At 35.6% G+C, this 22,491-nt stretch overlaps 4 protein-coding genes across 4 annotated transcripts; 2 read left to right on the forward strand and 2 right to left on the reverse strand.

The window, feature by feature from the left end:
* The first annotated feature begins 2,438 nt into the window (after nucleotides 1-2,438).
* On the forward strand, nucleotides 2,439-6,366 carry LOC141685079 (uncharacterized). Its single transcript, XM_074490206.1, has 6 exons — nucleotides 2,439-2,540; nucleotides 2,636-2,682; nucleotides 2,908-3,780; nucleotides 3,868-4,164; nucleotides 4,249-5,422; nucleotides 5,499-6,366. The coding sequence occupies exons 2-6, from the start codon at nucleotides 2,655-2,657 to the stop codon at nucleotides 5,695-5,697; spliced, it is 2,571 nt and encodes an 856-aa protein (XP_074346307.1). The 5' UTR covers nucleotides 2,439-2,540; nucleotides 2,636-2,654; the 3' UTR covers nucleotides 5,698-6,366.
* Nucleotides 6,367-7,311: 945 nt separating this feature from the next.
* On the forward strand, nucleotides 7,312-7,686 carry LOC141685080 (putative F-box/LRR-repeat protein 9). Its single transcript, XM_074490207.1, has one exon. The coding sequence runs from the start codon at nucleotides 7,312-7,314 to the stop codon at nucleotides 7,684-7,686; it is 375 nt and encodes a 124-aa protein (XP_074346308.1).
* A 580-nt stretch (nucleotides 7,687-8,266) lies between these two features.
* LOC141685081 (uncharacterized) lies at nucleotides 8,267-12,719 on the reverse strand. The gene is made up of 6 exons (XM_074490208.1): nucleotides 12,106-12,719; nucleotides 11,583-12,045; nucleotides 9,533-10,430; nucleotides 9,122-9,481; nucleotides 8,852-9,066; nucleotides 8,267-8,281 (listed from the first exon to the last, which is right to left on the reverse strand). The coding sequence occupies exons 1-6, from the start codon at nucleotides 12,717-12,719 to the stop codon at nucleotides 8,267-8,269; spliced, it is 2,565 nt and encodes an 854-aa protein (XP_074346309.1).
* An 866-nt stretch (nucleotides 12,720-13,585) lies between these two features.
* Nucleotides 13,586-17,665, reverse strand: LOC141684124 (uncharacterized protein At3g27210-like). The gene is made up of 3 exons (XM_074488963.1): nucleotides 17,305-17,665; nucleotides 14,515-14,595; nucleotides 13,586-14,184 (listed from the first exon to the last, which is right to left on the reverse strand). Exons 1-3 carry the CDS (start codon nucleotides 17,468-17,470, stop codon nucleotides 13,814-13,816), a joined length of 618 nt encoding a protein of 205 aa, XP_074345064.1. The 5' UTR covers nucleotides 17,471-17,665; the 3' UTR covers nucleotides 13,586-13,813.
* Nucleotides 17,666-22,491: the final 4,826 nt, after the last annotated feature.

A 22,491-nucleotide genomic window follows, 5' to 3' on the forward strand; every position in this document is an offset into this window, starting at 1 on the left:
GACAAAAAAAAACATTGTTTTTATTTCTTCTTCGGGCACACACATTTGACTTCTATCTTGAGTTTATAATCACTTCTTATTTTCATGTTTATTTTTTCTTATCATTCCTGATTCTTTTTATTCCCCTATCCGATCACTAACTCCATTCAGGTATCGAAGCAAAATCTCAAAATCCAAAGCGCAAAAGTGAAGAAGCAGAAAAACGCAAATCTAAAGATATTGCGCAAACTGGGAGGGGGACAAATGTTGGACCAAGACAAGGGGACCCAAAGGAATTACAGTTATGATAATTGTGAAACATAATGTAAAGCCCGAGAAGACCCACTTTGTAAGGAAAAAACCCATTTGGGGACTTAGTATAAATACAAGACAATAACCTCATTTGAAAAAAATTATAGCAAAGAAACAATCTCCTAAAATTATAGTCTAATAATATAATAATAATATTGTTGGCACATCAATAGCCATGGCTTCTGCTGTTACCGGAGAAGTTAGCCTGTTATGAAAGCCAAAGCCTATTTCCTCTCGGTCTGCAAATATAGCTGCGTCAACTGATACCTTAACTACATTCGGTCGAGGTTTTACCCAAGTAACAGCTCCATCTCCTTCGATAAGAGGTTGGAGAGGAGCAATGAAAGTCCTCCCTTGGGCCGCTTTCCACTGTATAAGATACTATTTTGTTGCAGCAACTACTCTGTTGATCGAAGATGATTTTTGGTTCCACACATTTAGGGACATGACCCTACTTTTTAATAGTCTAGGAAATGTAGTTTCATTCTTTTGTGTTTCGATAAGGGGCGGAAACAGAGCTCTGATATACCAGGGAACTCGGTTTAAAATATTTTTTATAAAATAAAAACCTGCTAATTGTAAGATCAGTCATTTTAACTCAGTTTAAAAAATTAATGCCTTTTCAACTCCATTCGAGCTTCAGCAAAGGCTAAACCCCTAGCTGGTCCTTCACTTCTCCTCGGCATTACGCTCTGTTCATACACTTTTAGTGTATGATTTTTAGCTTTGCTTGTACTGGGTTATGCACATAGCCTATGTCATGTAAATTTTCTCCGAAATTTAGATTTGTTGTAAGGTGTCTTAATTGGCTTCTAATTTGTGCTTCTAATAAACTATTTTAATCGGATCCAAGTTGTAAGGTCTTTTGTTATATGCTATGATATTTGAATATTTGAATGGTGGTGTCATTATATGCCATAGCCATAAGGATTTCAGTGCTTTAAATTCAACTTCATTAACCAAACCTGCATCCTAATGATAAAACATCAAGACAATTTCAATCACATTTTGGGATTTAACGTATAAAGGGCCACGACTTCGTGCACCTCTGTATAAATCTCATCTTGTTTTGGATTAATTGTAAACTTGGTTAATACTGATTCTCTTAGATGAAATCTTGGAAAAGTAGATCCTTTATGGCATTACCTCCACGTTTCTCTCCCGAGAAAGGATACATGTCCGAGCTTGACCTCATTAAGGTTAATTTGATAGAAAAATCTCTTAAATTTGCTACTGACGACACAAAAGCGTAACATGCAAACTAATTTCAATAACTGAAGTGGCTCTCTCTTTTTTCTTTTGTTTCACCTAAACGTAGGTACCTATCATGTAACTCGCCCAAGACATGCTTATAGACATGTTTTTTGCCAAAAGACATGCCCAAATCACATGATATTTATCAATTAAATATAATAAAATTTAAAACATAATTGTTATACTAATATACAGTGAACTTGAATATAAAATCAAAATTAGTTGATAGTAACAACGGAATATCATCATAATATTCATTATATTATAGTAACTTTTTAGATATTTAAATATATGTAAATATTTTAGAATTATATTTATTATTTCTGCATATTTCTAATATTAAAATAATTATTAAAAATATAAAAAAAATAGTAAAAAGGCATGTCAAATCATTAAAAGACATGTCTGGCTAAATGACCGTGACGCTGTAACATGCACCGTACCTAAACGCTCTTCATGCATTTGAGTTTTAATAAGTAGTAACAATGTAACTGATGCAGGAGGTATCTGTAGTTTATTTATAAGTTTATATAATTTTGAACGCAATTAAGCAGTACTATGTGCGACATATATCTGTCATTCGGTCTGGAATTAATTTGTTAAGGGTTTGAAATTTGCTTGCTGTTAACATGTTTGCAATTACTAAGTTGTTATGAGATATGACATTCTCTTTTGACAACTGACAAGTAAATATGACCTTTTTTGCATTCCTTTCCAACATGTTCACAGTTCAAGTCAGCTGAAGCATCTACATCTTGCTTCTTGTTGTTACATTACGAATGGAGGGTTAAGCAAAAGGCTTAATGACCTTTTCAGCCTTGAGGTTTGTACCCGTGCACCCATAAACCCTTTATGTTTAAAGTCATACCTTTTGGCCCCCCCGTATCCAAAATATACCTTTTAACCCTTGGGCCGAGTTGGGCCTTAATAACGTTACAGAACAGCCCAAATCGGCTGGGTTAATTCAGTCTTTTAACACCCGATATTCCGACACTGTAAGTATAGAACATAAAATCCCTTATCTTTTCATCTCCTTCAACCCTCTCACTTTCATCTAACTTTTTTATTCTGATTTTCATCTGATCAACAGCGTTTATTGGTCTGAAATCATGGGCGATTCAGATGAACTCTCTACTGGTATGATTTCTTAAACTATCATTCTGATTTTTAATTGATTGTCTTTGTTTTTGTATGAGTTAGCCTTTAATGTTACTTATCTTGTTAAATATTAGATGATTCTGTGTATATATGAAGTATATTGATGTTGCATGTTGTGATAATTATGTGGGTGTTTTTGTAGAGACTTAATTATGTATCCACGCTGTTAAATGTGCTTATACTTGATTTATTTTGCAATTGAAGGTGATGGTATCATAAATTTGACCTTATATCATGGTGGGAGGTTAAAATGGGAACCACGAACTGAATATATTGGTGGTCGAGTGACACTGTACTATTTTGAATCTGAAGGGGAATTGACTTATGATAATTTGAGAGCTCGAACTAAAGCTATAGGTCATAGTGGACTATTTTGTATGTACTATAGGAATCCTAGTAAAGATTTGGAAAATGGTCTGGTTCTAATGAGATGTCAAACTGATATAGAGGATATGATAGGGCTTGCTAGGACAAATAATAACAATATAGATGTTTATGTCAAGCATTGTGATGAAACCAGTTTAGACTCGTTTGAAGATCATAATTTATTTCAAAGGATTGAAGGAGATGGAAGTAATGATGTTGGGGAGTGTAGTGATGAACTTGATGACTATAATTTTGATGATTCTGACTATTCTATGACTGATGATGACATGCTTTTTGCTAACAATGTTGATGAGGGGGTGGAGTGGGTAGGTAGAATCAGAGAAGACCTAGGACTAGGTGAGGAAGTGGGAGATGAAAGTGAAGGGGAAAGACATGAAAGTGACTGTGATGACTTAGAGAGTTTGCCAGACAATGACTTGGAGGAAGAATTTGATGCCCTTAAGAGAAGGCAATCATTTCCATTGTTTAAGGATAGTGACAATATAAAGTGGACTGTTGGGACCATTTTCACAGATCATTATCAATGCAGAGAGGCCATAATGAAGCATTCCTACACTGAGGGGAGGGTAGTAAAGTTTGTGAAGAGTGATAGAACTAGGGTCAGAGCAGTTTGTAAGGATCCATGCCCCTGGTTCATTTATGCAGGATTAAATTTTGACAAGTGCATCCAAATAAAGACTGTGGGACCAGGTACATATTAGTCTTTTACTAATGTTATAATGTATCTTTTATTGTTGGTGACCATAACTTATTCTTTTATTCATTGTGCCTTTACAGACCACACATGTGTGAGAGAGCAAAGAGGTCTTCCCCTTATTAACTCTGGTTTTCTAGCAAGGAAGTATCTACCTGAATTCAGGATAAATCCAACTTGGCCTATCAAATCTTTCCACAAGACTGTCTTGAAGGATTTGCAAATTGATTTCCCAGCTCATATTCTCAGAAAAGCAAGAAGGAAGTGCATGAAGACCATCAATGGCACACATGAGGAGCAATATGAGAAGCTGTGGGATTACAAGACAGAGCTTTTGAAAAGAAATCCCAACTCTACAGTTGAGATTGACATTGAACCAGGTCTGACATGTATTTTATTAGTATTTATTTTTCAGATCTGTTTTTCTTTTGTGCTAAATTATGTTTACATTGTATTTGTTGCAGGAAATGTTGGTCAATTTAGGAGGATCTACATCTGCCTTGGTGGATTAAAACATGGATTCAAGCTAGGGTGCAGGAAGGTGATTGGATTAGATGGATGCCATATTAAAACAGTGTATAAAGGTCAGTTATTGTGTGCAGTAGGCATTGATCCTAATAACTGTATGTTCCCTTTAGCATATGCAGTAGTAGAAGCTGAGAGGTTAGAAACATGGAGGTGGTTTCTTGCTTTACTAGTTCAGGACTTTGATATTAGGTCTGGGGATGGGTGGACTTTTATTAGTGACAGGCAAAAAGGGTTGTTAAATGTGGTAGAAGAAATGATACCAATGGCTGAGCAGAGATATTGTGTTAGGCATATGCATAATAACTTCAAGCAAAAATATGGGGGTAGGTCACTTAAGGAGAAGTTATGGAGCTGTGCTAGGGCAAGTAATGTAGAGTCCTTTCAGAATGCCATGAACATTGTCAAGGAGGAAAATGTAGGAGCTTGGCAATGGCTAACAAATGTGCCTTTCCATCACTGGACAAGGTCTCATTTTAAGACTGATACCAAATGTGATCTTCTGTTGAACAACATGTGTGAGTCCTTCAATAGATGCATTTTATGGGCTAGGGATCAGGGTATACTAGTGATGCTTGAAATGATAAGAGAGTACATGATGAATAGATTGCAGAGTAAAAGAGAAGAATTAAAGGGTTGGGATGATAGGAAATTTACACCAAAAATCTATAAGTTGCTAGATAAATTTAAGAAATGGAGTGGAGGCTGTTATAGTTCATATGCTGGGTATGATGAATTTGAAGTTACAACTGTTAATGGCTCTAAGTTTGCTGTTCACATAGGCAATAGAACATGTGGATGTAGAAGATGGGACCTTACTGGGATCCCTTGTCACCATGCTATAAGTTGTCTGAATAGGTTAGGTTATAATGTAGAGGATTATGTGGACGAACTGTATTCAGCCAATGCATACAAAAAGGCTTACTCTGGAATAATTTACCCTATGAATGGACATAAGCATTGGACAAAATCTGGTTTGGTGCTAAAACCACCTACTGTTCAGAAGCAACCAGGGAGACCCAAAAAAAGAAGAAGAGCTGAACCAATAGAAGCCCAAGTAATTATACATGATGGAGTGACAAAATTAAGCAGGACTACTCAGATGACTGTGAGGTAATGCTTACTTTCAAAACTTGTAATCTTAATTCAAATGTTAGATTTAGACTAATTTTATTGTATTCAAATGTAGATGTGGGAAGTGTAAGAAAGCAGGGCATAACAAAAGAACATGCCCTGATCTTAACCCTGAGGCATCAAGTTCTGCACATCCAAGGATTCAAGCACCTGACGAGGATAATGTCAATGAACATGAAGAGGAGGAAATGCAAGCTGCATATAATGAGTTGGTTGTGGAGTTTGATGGTCCACCAGTCACCCAGCCAAGCTAGGTTGTTGAAGAAAGAACAACTGCAGAAAATATGGTGCATGAACCTTTTGTTGATGAGGAGGCCCCAATTGAAATAGCAGCAAGGAAAATTAGAGAACTTAGGGGTCACAGAGTACTTACAACTACTCTGGATTCACCTATTATGATGGCAGCTGAAAGAATCAAAGAAATGAAGAAGAGGATGAAGATTGATGCAGAAAAGGTGAAGGAAAAGGAAGTAGCTGGACTATTGAAGGAACAAGTCAACAACTTAAAGATGAAGAAGAAAGTTGATGAAGTCAAGCACTCCAAAAAAACCCAGCCTTTGAAGTACCAAGTGGAAGCTCAAAAATTGAAACTGCAGAAGGAGGCTCAGATATTTAAGTTGCAGCAAGAAGCTCAAATATTGGATGACTTAGTCCCTCAGAAAGTTGCTGAAGAGGAAAGAAGAAAAGTGATAAAAGCTGAAATGAGCTCTAAGATTGAGGCACATAAAACATCCAGAGCTGCTAGGGCTTCCTCTCCACCTGATGTGAGAAGAAGTAATAGATTGTACATCAAAACAACTTTTGGAAGGTTCAAAAATACAAGTGATACTCCTGTATGTCTTGATGAAGATGATGGTGACACAATGATGGCAGATGGACCAAATTCTGGAGAGTTACACAACACATACACAGGACCAATGAAGATGGGGAAACAAATACCACCACCTGTGAAGCAATTCAAGACCATAATTGGGAAAACAAAGCTGAAATCTGCATCTTTCCTATCTCATGGGAAAAATGTCATAACTTCAGGGGCTTTGAGAGCTGCTATTGAGGTAACAAGTAATAATTTGAGGAATGATGCCAAGGCAAAACAATCAGGAAAAGGGAAGGACAAGGACACTTGAAGAATGCTCTCTTGTTTAAGTTGATCTTGTTCAATTTCAGACATTAAGCAGTGCTTTTGTTTACTTTTAAAGATCTGATTTCTTTTGTTATGATGTGTTGCAAAACTGAACTGCAGCTTTTGATTTCACTTTGGTATGCTTAATTTAAGTTTAAACTTTGATATGCGCTTAATTTTCTTGTCATTCATTCATACTTGCATTACATGCATCTGTAGTACATATGTAAGAAATTTAACAAAATTAAACTAGTTCATTTTGTCTCTTCACTACAACCTCCCCATCATTCTTCATCATCGGTACAAAGATTAACAACATGAACATAGTAACATAAACAAATACATTCCTTCCTCGTTTTGTTTTCATTCCAGCAACAACTTCAAGTTTCTCCGCTTCTTCTTCTAGCTTTTCAATTCTCCTTAATAGTCCTGGAATGGGGATCCATGTTCTGTGTATTTCAAGAATGAGAAGCTGTTTGCTATAATTTACCATATATATTTATATATAACTACAAGGGTTGCTGTTGGCGGGAGAGTTTTATCTGTTTTAGGAGGGAAAATTAGAAAGTTTCTGCCCAAAATACCCCAGCCAGATTCCAACGTTATAGCGGCCCAACTCGGCCCAAGGGTTAAAAGGTATGTTTTGGATACCGGGGGGGCGAAAAGGTATGACTTTAAACATAAAGGGTTTATGAGTGCACGGGTGCAAACCTCAAGGCTGAAAAGGTCATTAAGCCTAAGCAAAATGGTCAAAGAATTTCAGTCGCTGGACAAAGTTCGCGTTGATTGCATTCACATATCTGACATAACTATTGAACTGGCAGGGTCTTGTTGCCCTCGCTCGATATCCTTGAAATTGAACAACCAAGGTTATGGATGGCCACGTAAGGGGGTTGATGAGGATGCTCTGGCCATTGCAGAAACCATGCGTGGAAGACGCCATTTGCGGCTCTTTGAAAATAGGATTACAAGTGATGGCTTGCTGGCCATTCTAAAGAATTGTCCTCATCTTGAATCTCTTGATATACACCAGTGTTTTGATGCTGTTACTGCTGGAACTGATATAGCACCAAAGCTATTTGAGATTCGAGGAGGTGAAGGATCTAAAGCTCCCATATGACTTCGCTGTGGACTATCACTTTGATTCTGTCATGTGATTTGGAATCTTTAAATGGATGTTACTCTTAAGACTATATGATTTTGACATCGTCTCTGATGACTATTATTACTAGTAAGAGCTTTCTATTGTAAAGTTTCTTTCTTGACGATGGAAATCTTTCAGACGACACTTTTGTTGGAGACGTGTATGGGCTTACTTTGATTTTTCTACTTTAAAACCAGGTGTTTATGTGTGTACCTATACTCTATATAATATGACCAGGTGATACACAATAATAAAACACAAACCAGCTTTATATATAGTAGCTACAGCCTTTTTTATACATGCAGAGAGAGAGCTACGACTCTGTTTTGCTTTCTCTGTTTTTTCTACTGGGTGTGTATCTCTTATACTACCACAGCACAATATCGGGTACTATATATAGACCTCAACATTTACCATACATCATGGCATACATCATATAATTTATTACATACAAAGACTTTTTACCAGCCTACAAACTATGACTCTAATAACTACTTATATAGCTGGAGCTAGTTATATGCTTCATTTCCCATGCATGTGTACATGTTGGTGTTTGCTACCCTTCCTTCTCCTGTTCATATTTTAGCTGTGTATTGTAGTTAGCATAGCCACGTTATTTCCTGGATTAATACATCTTGCATATAGTCCAGAGGCTTTGACAATAGTATACAACATTATCATCCAGCCTTAAATCTTAAATGTGTACAGCTGGTGCACGCATGTATGGTTTTATTTCTTTTATTCATATTACTCCTTCACAGTTGTTTTGTTTGACCTAACTAGTTATTGCTCGTGGATTTTTGGAAGTTTGTTTCCTGACTGCTGCTTTATCTATATTCCACCCATCTGTTATTATTAATACCTTCAGGAGGAAGAGTTTGAATAATTCTAACACTCCCCCTCAAACTCGACTTTGCATTCCCAACTTATTTTTTATTTTGAAAAACACATCCGGCTTCAAAGGCTTCGTAAATATATCTGCTAAATTTTCATCTGTCCTGCAGTACACTAACTCCACGATTTTATCATTCACTTGTTCGCGAAGAAAATGATATTTAATATTGATGTGCTTGTTGCGACTGTGTGACACTGGATTTTTCGCGAGAGAAATAGCAGATTTATTATCCACATAAATTTGAACCGGACCTTCCTCTACAAGATTTAACTCGCCCAATATGTAGCCTAGCCACAAAGCCTGACATGCGCATGCGGCTGCTGCCATGTATTCCGCCTCACATGTTGAGAGGGCAACTGTCTGTTGCTTCTTTGATGACCACGAAAATATTGCTGAACCAATATAAAAAGCATATCCCGATGTGCTATTCCCGTCATCCAAATCACCGCCATAATCACTGTCTGAGTAGACAACTAATTTCGAATCTTGAGAATGCGAAGCCATGATCAAGCGTACCTTTTATGTATCTCAAAATTCTTTTAGCTGCCATGAAGTGATCTTGCTTCGGTTTCTCCATGTACCTGCTAACCAATCCAACTGCATACATTATATCTGGACGAGTAAAAGTTAGGTACCTCAAACTTCCAACCAAACTTTTGAACATTGTCGAATTTACCGACTGCCTTGTTGAATCAACTCTGAGCTTTATGCTCGGTTCTGCTGGCGTGCTTATTGGCTTGCATTCCTCCATTCTGAACTTCTTTAAAATCTGCTCCGCATATTTTTTCTGCGACATAAAAATCCCGTCTTTGTTTTGCTTCACCTCGACTCGAAGAAAGTATGAGACTCGAAGAAAGTATGACATTTGACCAATATCTGTCATCTCAAATTCGTTAGTCATAACTTTCTTAAAATCATCAAACATACCAGGGTTGTTTCCAGTAAAGATCATGTCGTCCACGTATAAGCAAACGATCATAATATCTCCCCCTGAATTTGTTTTCGTGTAGAGAGCATGCTCGTATGGACTCTTCATAAAACCATTTTTCTGAAAATACTCATCAACCCTTGTGTTCCACGCTCTCGGTGCCTGTTTTAGGCCGTACAAAGCTTTCTTTAGCCGGTAGACTTTATCTTCCTGGCCTTTCTGAACATATCCTGGAGGTTGTTCGATGTAGACTTCTTCTTCGAGATAACCATTTAGAAATGCCGAATTCACGTCCATCTGAAAAATCTTCCATTGATTTTGAGCGGCAATTGCTGTAAGAAGTCTGATGGTGTCAACTCGCGCAACTGGAGCAAACACCTCATCATAGTCAGTGCCATATCGCTGCTTAAAGCCTTTAGCCACTAGCCTCGCCTTGTGCTTTTCCACTTCACCATCCTGATTTGTCTTTGTCTTGTAGACCCACTTGACGTCAATTGCTTTATGTCCTTCTGGAAGATCTGTGAGCTCCCATGTATCATTTTTCTTGATTGCGCCAATTTCCTCATCCATGGCTTTGTTCCATTTACTTTCTTCAGAAGCTTCCTCAAATGTAACTGGATCACATTCGGCCATTAAGCAAAATAAGAAATAATCAAAGGATGTTTGTACCGGACTTGTAGCTTCGTAGATATTACCCAGACTCCGCATCTTTCGTGGTGTTCCCCCTGATCTGCTGCTTCCTCCCGTGGATGGTGTCGATCCAGGGGTTTGTTGATTTGGACTTGGTGGAGGAGTTTGATCATCATCTCCGTCATCTTCAATGTTCTGGTTATCACTGTCATCGTCATCACCATTGAAAAATAAACCAGCAACTTTTCTTTCATCCTCCCTCCATCTCTAGTAATTAGATTCATCGAACTCAACATCACGAGAAATGATTAATTTCTTTGTCAGGGGATTGTAGAGTCTGTACGCCTTGCTTCTTTTATCATATCCGGTAAAAATACACTTTTCGCCTTTGTCATCCAGCTTCTTTCTCTTCTGATCAGGAATATGGGCATAAGCAATACACCCAAAAATTCTGAGATGTCCAACTGATGGTTTGCTCCCGCTCCATGCTTCATTTGGAGTTTTGTTTTTGACACTTTTTGTTGGACAGCGATTCAACAAATAAACTGCACATAGAACAGCTTCCGCCCAGAAAGTTCTTGGCAAGTGCTTTGCTTTCACCATACTCCTTGCCATGTCAAGAATTGTGCGGTTCTTCCTTTCTGCAACGCCATTTTGCTGAGGAGTATATATCGTTGTCAACTGATGATTAATTCCATGAGCTCTACAGAAACTTCTGAACAAGTTTGAAGTATACTCGCCTCCTCTATCTAATCTGAGTGTCTTCAAATACTGGCCACTTTGTTTTTCAGCCAATGCTTAGAACTCCTTGAATTTATCAAGAGCCTCCGACTTTTCTTTTATGATATACACCCAACTTTTCCTGCTAAAATCATCAATAAAAGTTAGGTAATACCTATTACCTCCAAGTGATGGAATATCAAACGGACCAGCTATATCTGTGTGAACTATCTCCAATGGCCTCCTTGCTCTCCATGATTTTCCAACGGGAAAACTTTGTCGATGTTGCTTCCCCTTTACACATGCTTCACCCAAATTTTATGGTTCGTTGATTTCTGGCAAACCGTCCACCATTTTTGTCTTTGACAATAATTTTAGGCTAGAAAATCCAAGATGACCATATCTCAAATGCCACAATCACGAGTCATTTTTAATGACCGACTTTAAGCACTTCTGCACATTCGTTTGTATATCAAGCGTAAACAAACGATTCTTTGACATCTCTACATTTGCAATCAATTCCCGAGCTTGATTTCAGATAATGAGGGAACTGTCCTGCATCTGAATATTATATCCTTTCTCCACAAGTTGGCCAAGACTGATAATATTATTTTTCAATGCAGGAATATAATAAACATCATTTATATATTTCTTTTCACCTTTCTTTGACATGATCGTGATGATACATTTTCCTTTCACCGGAATCTTTGACGAGTCACCAAAAGTAACTTCTCCGCTGATGGTGTCGTCTATCTCCGTGAATAATTCCTTGTGACCAGTCATGTGATTACTGGCCCCTGAGTCAAGATACCAAATATTCTTCTTGCTTTTCTCGTCTCCTTTGTAAGTGAGGAACATAGCAGTGCCAACATCTTTGTCTTCTTTTGCTGCTGCAAAATGACTTCTTTCTTCTACCTTTGGTGCTCTACACTCATAACTGAAATGGCCATATTTATTACAATTATAGCATTGATATTGAGACTTATCACCTCGTTGTTGATATCCGCCTCGTCCTCGGCCTCTGAAATTTTGACCACGAACAGATGGCTGATACCCTTCAGAATTCTGGCCTCTATTGAAGGACTGCCTTTCTCGTCCTCGTCCACCACGGTAGCCACCTCTAAAGCCACCTCTGCCACGTGCAGAACTGCTACTGCCAGAACTGTCACCAATGGACACCTTACTTTACAACGCCTTTTCCAAATGGCTTACATCATCATACTGGTTCATTCTCTGCTCGTGGGCTTGAAGAGAACCTACGAGCTCATCAATAGAAATCGTGGATAAGTCTTTTGACTCTTCGATAGAAATAACAACATAATCAAATTTTCTTGTTAATGAACGGAGCAACTTTTCCATGACCCGAACATCATCGAAACTTTCCCCATTTCTTTTCATCTCATTTGTCACCGTTTTCAAACGCGTAACAAATTCACCAATATTTTCGGAACTCTTCATCTTCAAATTTTTGAACTCACCACGTAGTATTTGGAGCTGAACCTTTTTGACTTTCTCGACACCCTGGGATGATTTCTGCAGAATCTCCCACGCGTCTTTCGCCGTTTTTGCATTTGAAATTTTTTCAAAGGTTGATTCATCAACACCTTGAATAATTGTGTACAACGCCTTTTTATCTTTTTTCCGGATCTCCTTTAACGCCGTCTTTTCGGCATTTGGAAGTGCTGCTTCAGCGGTTGCATCAGTGGGCTCGTTAAACCCATTTTCGACAATTTCCCAATTATCGTAAGAACCGAGTAACACCTTCATTTGGATACTCCAATTCCCGTAATTTGTCGCCGTCAACTTTGGAATTTGCGGTTGTATCATGCTCGCCATTTTTCAGAAACGTGACCTTGGCTCGGATACCACTTGTTGGAAACGTGTATGGGCTTACTTTGATTTTTCTACTTTAAAACCAGGTGTTTATGTGTGTACCTATACTGTATATAATATGACCAGGTGATACACAATAATAAAACACAAACCAGCTTTATATATAGTAGCTACAGCCTTTTTTATACATGCAGAGAGAGAGCTACGACTCTGTTTTGCTTTCTCTGTTTTTTCTACCGGGTGTGTATCTCTTATACTACCACAGCACAATATCGGGTACTATATATAGACCTCAACATTTACCATACATCATGGCATACATCATATAATTTATTACACACAAAGACTTTTTACGAGGCTACAAACTATGACTCTAATAACTACTTATAGCTGGAGCTAGTTATATGCTTCATTTCCCATGCATGTGTACATGTTGGTGTTTGCTACCCTTCCTTCTCCTGTTCATATTTTAGCCGTGTATTGTAGTTAGCATAGCCACCTTATTTCTTGTATTAATACATCTTGCATATAGTCCAGAGGCTTTGACAATAGTATACAACATTAATCATCCAGCCTTAAATCTTAAATGTGTATAGCTGGTACACGCATGTATGGTTTTATTTCTTTTATTCATATTACTCCTTCGCAGTTGTTTTATTTGACCTAACTAGTTGCTGCTCGTGGATTTTTGGAAGTTTGTTTCCTGGCTGCTGCTTTATCTATATTCCACCCCTCTGTTATTATTAATACCTTCGGGAGGAAGAGTTTGAATAATTCTAACAACTTTTATTACTGCTAGACCATCCAATTGGTGTAAAGTTCAGCACCATATATGCCATGAAAGTAACATGTAACTAGTTTCTGTAGACTGGAGCTGTTTATGCCATGGTTTTAGCATAATAAATTATTGATTTGATTATACACACTTTTAATTCAAGAAAAGAAAAACTCAAAAAGTCTTGGACATTGCCATTTTCCGAATATTTACCTGCAGCCTCCTCGCTGACTTGAGTACTTTAGGTTTCTCCATAAACTAAAATGACACAGGTAGGAGAATTTTGTTGCAAAGATTTACATAAATGACAACTGTAGTACCATCATGCAATGGTACCTACAGGGCTCATCTTCTTCTTTCTTTCATTAAAGCTACTGCTTGAGCGCAGACTCGGAAGGCAACACTGGATCGACCTTAAGGATTTGACCTTGAAGTTTCCACCAGGCGTTCTTTCACTGCTCTGCAAACTAGATTCATAAGGCGTCACAGGGCCTGATGTATTTTGCTCGTCCTCATTAAGATCACCTTGCAAGCTCTCTTTAAAAAGATCAGATAACCTGTGTTTCTTATCAGTCGGAGATGGTTCAGGTCTGCCATTAGGGGTTAGGTCATTACCACTGGTTTTATCAACTCTTTGGGCTCCTGTAGTGAAGTTATGATGTACTGGAGTATTACCTCGAGATGGGGTGAATTCTGCATTGTAACATATACAGACTACATAAGGATAATGGATGAAAAATATGTTTATATGGTTAAAAAAACCCTTCTAAAGTAAACTCCTCCCTATCATTTGTTTATGGGCAAGTAAATTTTGCCTATCTTTTGTCTTTCGGTAAACAAATCAGCCTATCTTTCTGATCTCTTGTTCAGATTCTGAATAGATTATAGTTCATGATCAAATTTCAGATAAATGCACCTTTGCACTCAAAAGTCAAAATTGACAAAATTGCTATAACCCCCAAAATCGTACTCACACACAATGAACATGTAAAAAGTACTATAAACACAATCAACATATCTCACCACCATTGACACTCATAAAGTCGTCATCGCAGTCAGAATCTAACCAAACATTAGAATCAAAGAAGGTCTCGTCTTTACTACCTGCATATAAATTAGATAAGGATATTAAAAATAAAGAAAATGAAAACGAGAACTGATAAAAATCTAAACTGCGATCAAAGGGTAAATGGCCAACTATAAGCACCGACTTATATTTGGGCTACAACAGCAGCTACAAAGATATATATACTGTATATATAGGAAGGTAAATCAACATATATAAAAAACAAAACAGACAAATCTCAGTATACTCTTTCATCCTTGCTCGCTTAAAGTGCATCTTAACTGCTGTGAGTATATTGACTGTATAAAACATGGTAATCTTGAAGTATGAGGAAAAATTTCAATATGCAGGAGCAGCAATCCCTGAGGAAAAATACCCCACACCTTGTAGAGGGTATACTCGAAGCTCCGGATTGAAATAAAGTATATATATGAGAGTGGAGATTCGACATGATAATAGATACCACCACATTGGAAAGTTCAGCACAAATAATACATAAGAATATATAATGCAGTCTGAAGTAAAAGATAATTTCATGCGTACACAGCAGACTCCAACATAACTGATCAATACAAAACCATAATATACTGAAGATACACTGTCCATACTATAATCACCCTATTGGTGTTGCTCGGTCTTTAATATGCAGTGTTCAAAATGAATCACTCTCATTTAAGCAATAATATCCACAAAATTAGTAACACGAGACGAGTAAACCTTTATAACTTAAGGTTGGTTGACATAATGAAGGACTGCGAGAAATAGAATGCCTGCCTTGTATAAGTAAGAAAAGGTCCGAGTATAAACACTTCACCGCTTCTTACCTTCTTGCATCCTAGGCCTTTATAACTTAAGGTTGGTTGACATAATGAAGGACTGTGAGAAATAGAATGCCTGTCTTCTATAAGTAAGAAAAGGTCCGAGTCTAAACACTTCACCAGTTCTTACCTTCTTGCATCCTAGGCCCTTATATTCTGTTTTTTTGAAATAAAGGCCCTTATATTCTGTTAATCTGTTCTGAAGGTGTACAAGAGAAGACTTTGAGGTAAGGAGTAAGCAGGAGGTAGGAGTTGTTAGTATTTTAAAAGAATTGTTTACAAATACAGAGGGCGACATGTTGTGATAGAAACGTACTTTGCTTTGCAGACTTGCAAGTTACAAACATAAGCAAGTCGAAGATCGAAGGAGGAACCCTACTGGTAGTGCTTAGATTTTGAGGTATTTCATTAAGGCATTAACATAATCTTCGACTATTACCGACTTAACCAACATGCAAAAATATGGATGGTCATAATATATGATTGCCACATTTCTTCTAGTACACCTAAAAAGAATAAACCACTAGCAAGTAGCAAGAAGGAAGTGCTTTGTCACGGTCACTAACAGACAGATACATCCTCGATGGAAACCTGAGCCCAAAGTTAAGTGGTATGATTTATGAAGTGTTGAAGTTAAGTGGTACAAGAATATAGTCACGTCCCAAAAATTTAATCACCATTCAGTGCTGAAGAACTTCTTTACCTTCAAGGCAGAACGCAGTTTATTGTAGTTTCAATTATTAGTGTAAGAAAAGAAAATCATTCCTTTTCTCATTAATTTTAGTTATAGAATTTCAGAAGTTGATATGTTCATCATGCCTACAACTATGAAAGACTAAAAAATGTAGATACTAGTCTTTTTTTGCAACAATCAAAAGAATGCAGGGAAGTACCCAAACGCTAGAGGCGAAGAAAAAGAACTCAACTTTCCTAAAGGGCTTCAAGATTGCTTTATTACCCCACTCGAGTCCCCAGTTACAATTCAATTTGAAAGAACACCCTACATAGTATATATACAAGATAAAAATATATTTTCTTTGATAAAGAATGGTCCCTGTAAATGGTAATAGTGAAAGTAAGGTATTGGAGTAGTTGGATGGTCAATACTTCCACTAGTTTACAATTCAACTTTCCAACAGAGAAATCAAGTAGATAGCAGACCTCATTGTTAAAAAAAATACCTTCAATGATGACTGCACAGAATTGTCAATATTAGTTAGTTCTAGATAAAAACTATACTTTATACGCAATACCTAAACAAATCGTTTTAACAAAGGGGGACCAGAAACAAAAACAAAAATAAGGAGTGGAATTAGTTGATTATAATGTATAATAAAAGATACTACAACTTCTATTCTAAGTAAGACAACAACAACTTAAGCTTCCTAATTGATTAATTGTTCGAAACATGCTCCACCTAGCAATTACCACTTGTAACCACAATCAAAACATTTAAAATGAAAAATCAGAAAGAGTGAACTTTATCCGATGATATTCCAAAAAACTGGTTACAAATCACCATAGTACAAATTACATTATCCGTTACAAGCTTTAGTTACAAATCAGCTGTCACAATAGTACAGATTATCTGTCTGTCACAGAAGAACAAATTATCGTACAACAAATCAGAAGCTACTAATTTTTATAATAAATTAGTTTTTTAAATGAACAAACACCCTATATAGACATGTTAAAGTGCAAAACAATAAACAAACTCTCCGAGCTTATATGGTTAGAATGATAACACGCCTTACTAATAACAAAAAAGAAGAGGACTTCATCAAACATTTTGCACACAATAAAAAAGTGCAGGAAATACACAAGACAACAAAAAGCAATAAATGAATGAATAAAAACTATACATACTTGCACACAAAGCCACAAACATAGCATAGCAATATAAATGAAGAACACATAAAATGATCATACCAGTAACAGGAACTGACAAAGATTTTTGTTTGACAGGGGAGGGGATGATCAGATGATTATTCGTTTTAGACACAAAAGGAAGACCAAACTTCATGTCTGAAGAATCTTCTGGCTGCTTCTGCTGAGGCTGCTCTTTTGATGATGATGATGATATGCAAGAACCCATGTATATTATATAACTTAAAGCTAATAATAATACCTTTCTTCACCCAGAAATATCGGGAGGGTCTACAGAGAGAGAGAGAGGAGAGAGTGAAGTAAAAGTGAGAGGAAGAATTGACGAAACAAGAGATAGAGGAGGGAGCGAGGGGGTCCTATATTTTGGCGTGGCTTCGAAAGAATGAAAGAGACACCATTAAGGCCAAACTGATTGTGTTCGATATTTTTATGTTAACAATGTCAAATTTCTTGATTACTTGTACTGGCCTCCTTATCTGTCGGCACTAGAGTCAAATTACTTTAATTATGTCATTAAATTTATATTTACAGACATAATCATAATAAACCAGAGCAGAGCTTAAGCACATACGAAATTAATGTCACCACCATAGCAGTTACCGTGTCCATCTCCGTCACCTCCCAAAAAATAGAAACTTATTAATATTTTTTTAAAAAAATATTTATCTTATTTGTGTTTAGATGACAAACAGTATTAATTTGTCCTTATTCACGACATTTGACGGGACCATTAATGTGACTGAAGGTACATCCATGTGGATTCTAAGTGGCTTGTTTAATCAACATCTTCCCTTCTTCCTTAATTTATGCCTCCCTTCTTCTTCACTTGTTTAGCTACCTTTACTTCTTCTCTATTACCATAAATAAATAAATTAGTAATTAAAATAATACAATTTATATTTTGAAGCATTTTCTTATTGAGGTCCGGTCCCTGCACCGATTTGTCAGGAAGATCTTAGTCAACAAACAATTTTTACATCGTTGGATGAAAACGGTCGAATTAAAAAAACTTCTACCAACTGCTGACTTTGTATGTCGTCTGTTAAAATTCATATTCATAGACGTATTGTATACAATGTCCGCAATTGATAGGGTTAAAATAAAATTGATAAAAAAATATAAAATATAAAATTTTGGTACCCTTATTACTAATAAAATTATACAAAGATATTGTAATATATAATAAAGTTAAGGTATGATTTTGTGTTATTGTTTTCTTTGATCTTATTAAAATAAAACTATCATATTATATTAATATCAAAATATCAAAAGTTTATTTTTATAAAAACCACAATTTTATTTTGGTATGAAATTATTTTTTCTAAAGATGTGATTCATATTTTATTATTTTAAATTTGTTTGATTTACCAATAGTTAGGGGGAGGAGATTATATTTTAAATAATTTTTATCAACTTTGTATAAAAATAAACTCTTATTACAAATGATAATAAAATTTTATCCGTATTATTTTATTAGTAATGAGCAAGTCAAATTTTTATTGTAGTATTTTCAAACTATAATACAAACATTGAGATTTAAAAATTATATAAAGAACAAACCAACTTTAGCTCCGCGATTAATATACAAAATAATAATACAAAACTGAAAATTAAATATAATAAAGAAATAGATGATAAATATATAAAATAATATTACAAAACTGAAATTTAAATATAATAAATAAAAAAAAGGTGTGGAGCAATCGAATCAAAAGTTACTTTAACCCTGGCAATAGCAGATATTATTTTTCATGATGACAGAAAATGTCAGCGTTGATTGGAGAATTTTTTTAAATAATGGCTGTCCATTTTTTATTCAACAAATGTAGAAGTCCTTTGCTATAAGAACTCCCTGACAACGGTGACTCCGTTCGTGTTATATAATGCTTATTACATGGGGAAGAATTAGGGGTCATGTTCCAACCCTTAGGGTGTATTCATTTCAGATTTTAAAGGATTGTTAATAATCTACGGATTTTAAAAGATTTTCGTGGATTTTGATGGAGTTGATCCAAAATCTTGTAGAGTCTTGCAGATTTTGTGGAGTTTTTTAGAAATCCATCAAAAGCTTATGTATTTTGAAGAAATTTCAAGATATTAAAAATGTACTAGCAAATCCATCAAAATCCACAACTTTTTTAAATAAAAGAAAATCCATGGACTTTTGAATACCATCAGATTTTGATGGATTTTTTAAAATCCAAATTGAATACCACCAAATTTTGATTGACTTTTTAAAATCTAAATTGAATACACTCAGATTTTAAAAGACTTTTTTCAATCCTTGTTGAATACCTTCAGATTTTAAAGGATTATTTAAAATCCAAATTGAATACCCCATGATTTCTAAAATTCATAAAAATCTTTCAAAATCCCAATTGAATACACCCCCTTTAGTAGGGAGTTTTTAATTGGAATTTTAAAAGAATTTTTTCGATTTTGAGAATTTTAGAATATTCAATTTGGATCCAAAAAATCTTTCAGGGATTGAAAAAAATCTTTTAAAATTTAGAGGTATTCAATTTAGATTTTAAAAAGTCAATTAAAATAAGGTGTGTATTAAATTTGGATTTAAAAAAAATCCATTAAAATGCGGATTAAAATCCGGTGGCATTCAAAAGTCCATGGATTTTTTTTGTATTTTATAAAACTTTAGATTTTAATGAATTTGTTAGAGTATTTTATATTTTTAGAAATCTTAGCAAAATCCAAGAAATTTTTGGTTACTTGGTAACAGGACCCACAAAACAGGAAAAATGGGCTTTGCACTCGAGATCGTCTAAACCCTTGGGACAATAAAGCTACAACTCGGTTCCTGTACCTTTTTGGCATATTTGAATGTAAAGTTCACATATTTGACACACTCATTCAATTGTTTCCATAAATGACATAGAACGCCACTTCCTCCGGGGTTCACCCACAGAGACCAAGAAAAAGTGGCGTTCTGGGGTGTAATATTTTTTTTTCCTTTTCCTGACTGATTTACTTGCACTTGTGTGTAAACTTTTTCAAGTGTAAAATATTCAATGGAGACCTATTTTTGAGCCCTAATATTAAATTGTTAAAAAATTATTTTGGTGTAATTTTTTTTTGTTGGTAGTCATGCAACCCTATTTTTAGTACGTATTTTTTTTAATAAAAATATAGTATCTATATGACTTTCTTGACTTTGAAAGGGTGTCAAGCCAGTCGAGTGTGCAATTGTTACGTGAATGCATGTTTAGCAAATCACATAATTAATTCCCAGAAAATTATTTTGGTTTAATTTTTTTTTATGTTGACTAGTGATGTAAACCTATTTCTAGTATATAATTTTTACTTTAATTTTAATTTTTTTTTTGTATGGTTTTAGTTGCATGAAATAGTGTATCATGGAGGAATATATTTTTGTTGACGAGACCTTATATTTGATATGAACTAATTTGCTGATAATGAATACTTGACTTGAAACACAAATTCCATGACATAACATTAGTTACAAAATAAAACACAGTTGAAAAAGTGCATAGTTCGATACACAATAATAACATGTTACATGAATGTAAATGAGTACGATGCAACAATACAAATATTAAGAGCCAACAATATATGAACCAGATCATTCATCTATATCATCAAAGTAATCATCATCTTCATTGATGTTCCAGGTATGGGACTCGATGAACGCCTTCATACTCTGCAATTCCCTCGTTGACTCCTCATGTTCACGCTGTAACTCAAGAATTTCTGCACAGTAGGCTACATTCTCTGTGGTAATATCTTCCCTCATAATTTCAATGAGAACCGTTGCACGGGGTTCAAGCGACTCTTCAATCTAACGTTCGTAAATGCAAACACCGTCGGGATATTTGATAAACCTCCTTCTCGTGTCAATACCCTTCCAATAATGCGCTACAACAGCTATTTTTTCACGAAAACAATATTCCAAATTTGGGAGTGAAGACATAATTACTTTTGACGAGTGTGACCTCATGAGGTTGTAACTCTCTATTTATAAGTGATTTGGTAAAGAAGAAGCTACTTTGAATGACAATTCACGTGCTAAACATACTATACAATTACAGTTCATATTTTAAAACTTAATTGTAACTTGTCGTTGTTGCTCTGACCTGCATTATTTTCAAAATTCTGGATTCATCATCTGCTGTAAAGTGGAATCGATACTCTGTACATGCAATGACTTTACATGCAAAGACTTATCTTTTTCTCTGTATTTCATTTATATGATTTGACTTGTCACTACTACTTTTCATGTGTCCTTCCACTTGAACTTTTGCAGTGTTTATCTCAAATTATTGAAAATGTTTGCATGTGGTTTTAACTGTTTACTAATACAGAACAGTAATTCGAACCAAAACTGAAATGAGCACCCAACTATTAATGATAATAACATTACAATAAAGAAAGATATAACTAATATAGAGGTGGAATGCATAAATCCAAAAGAAAAAAATGGCACTCAAATCATAACACAATAATTCTTGTCAACATGCTGCGATCGAGGTTCAACATCATCATGATCATGGGTCACCAATATTTTGTGTCCACACAATAGGTGTATTGTTAACCCTAAATCTACAGCGTAACTCACTGTCTTCCGCACTCTGACGATTAATATAAAACCTGGTTGAAGGTGTATCGTTAAGCCAGGTTTCTCCTGTATCAGTGTCAAGGTTCATTTTACAACCAAAAATGGTGATGGTATATGGGTGTAGACGTTGCAGAGTAGCGAAGTTCAACTCCCTATTAACTGGTACATCATTTGCTTCCGAGAAGACAACTTTAACTTTGTTACTGCAATATACCAGAAATTTTGAGGAAACAGAATACATATTTTGAAAAATCTTTGCACAAGGATGGATTTAACTTGTTTTTCTTACATTACATCACCAATAACCATTTCCAAAGACCTTTGTTGTACATTTCTTGCATTTGTCACTTGTTGTACATTGCCTCAGTCAACAATTAATCCAAACACATCTATAACCCAGAAAAGAAGAAAATTTAATATGTAACTAAATGTAATACCAAAAGGTTCAATCAAAATGGAGTATAGCGATTACCAACACAGTGATCATATTGGAAGTGAACCTCATCAATTATTGAAAGATCAACAAAGTCAAATACATCTTCATAAGTGTCGGGAACTTCGGTAATTTGAGTTATATAACAAATGAGAATGTGCATGTCCCCTTCGATACATTTATAATTTTGCCCGTAGGGTATCAC

This window comes from Apium graveolens, chromosome 9 (genome assembly GCF_009905375.1).
Source record: "Apium graveolens cultivar Ventura chromosome 9, ASM990537v1, whole genome shotgun sequence".
NCBI lineage: Eukaryota > Viridiplantae > Streptophyta > Magnoliopsida > Apiales > Apiaceae > Apium > Apium graveolens.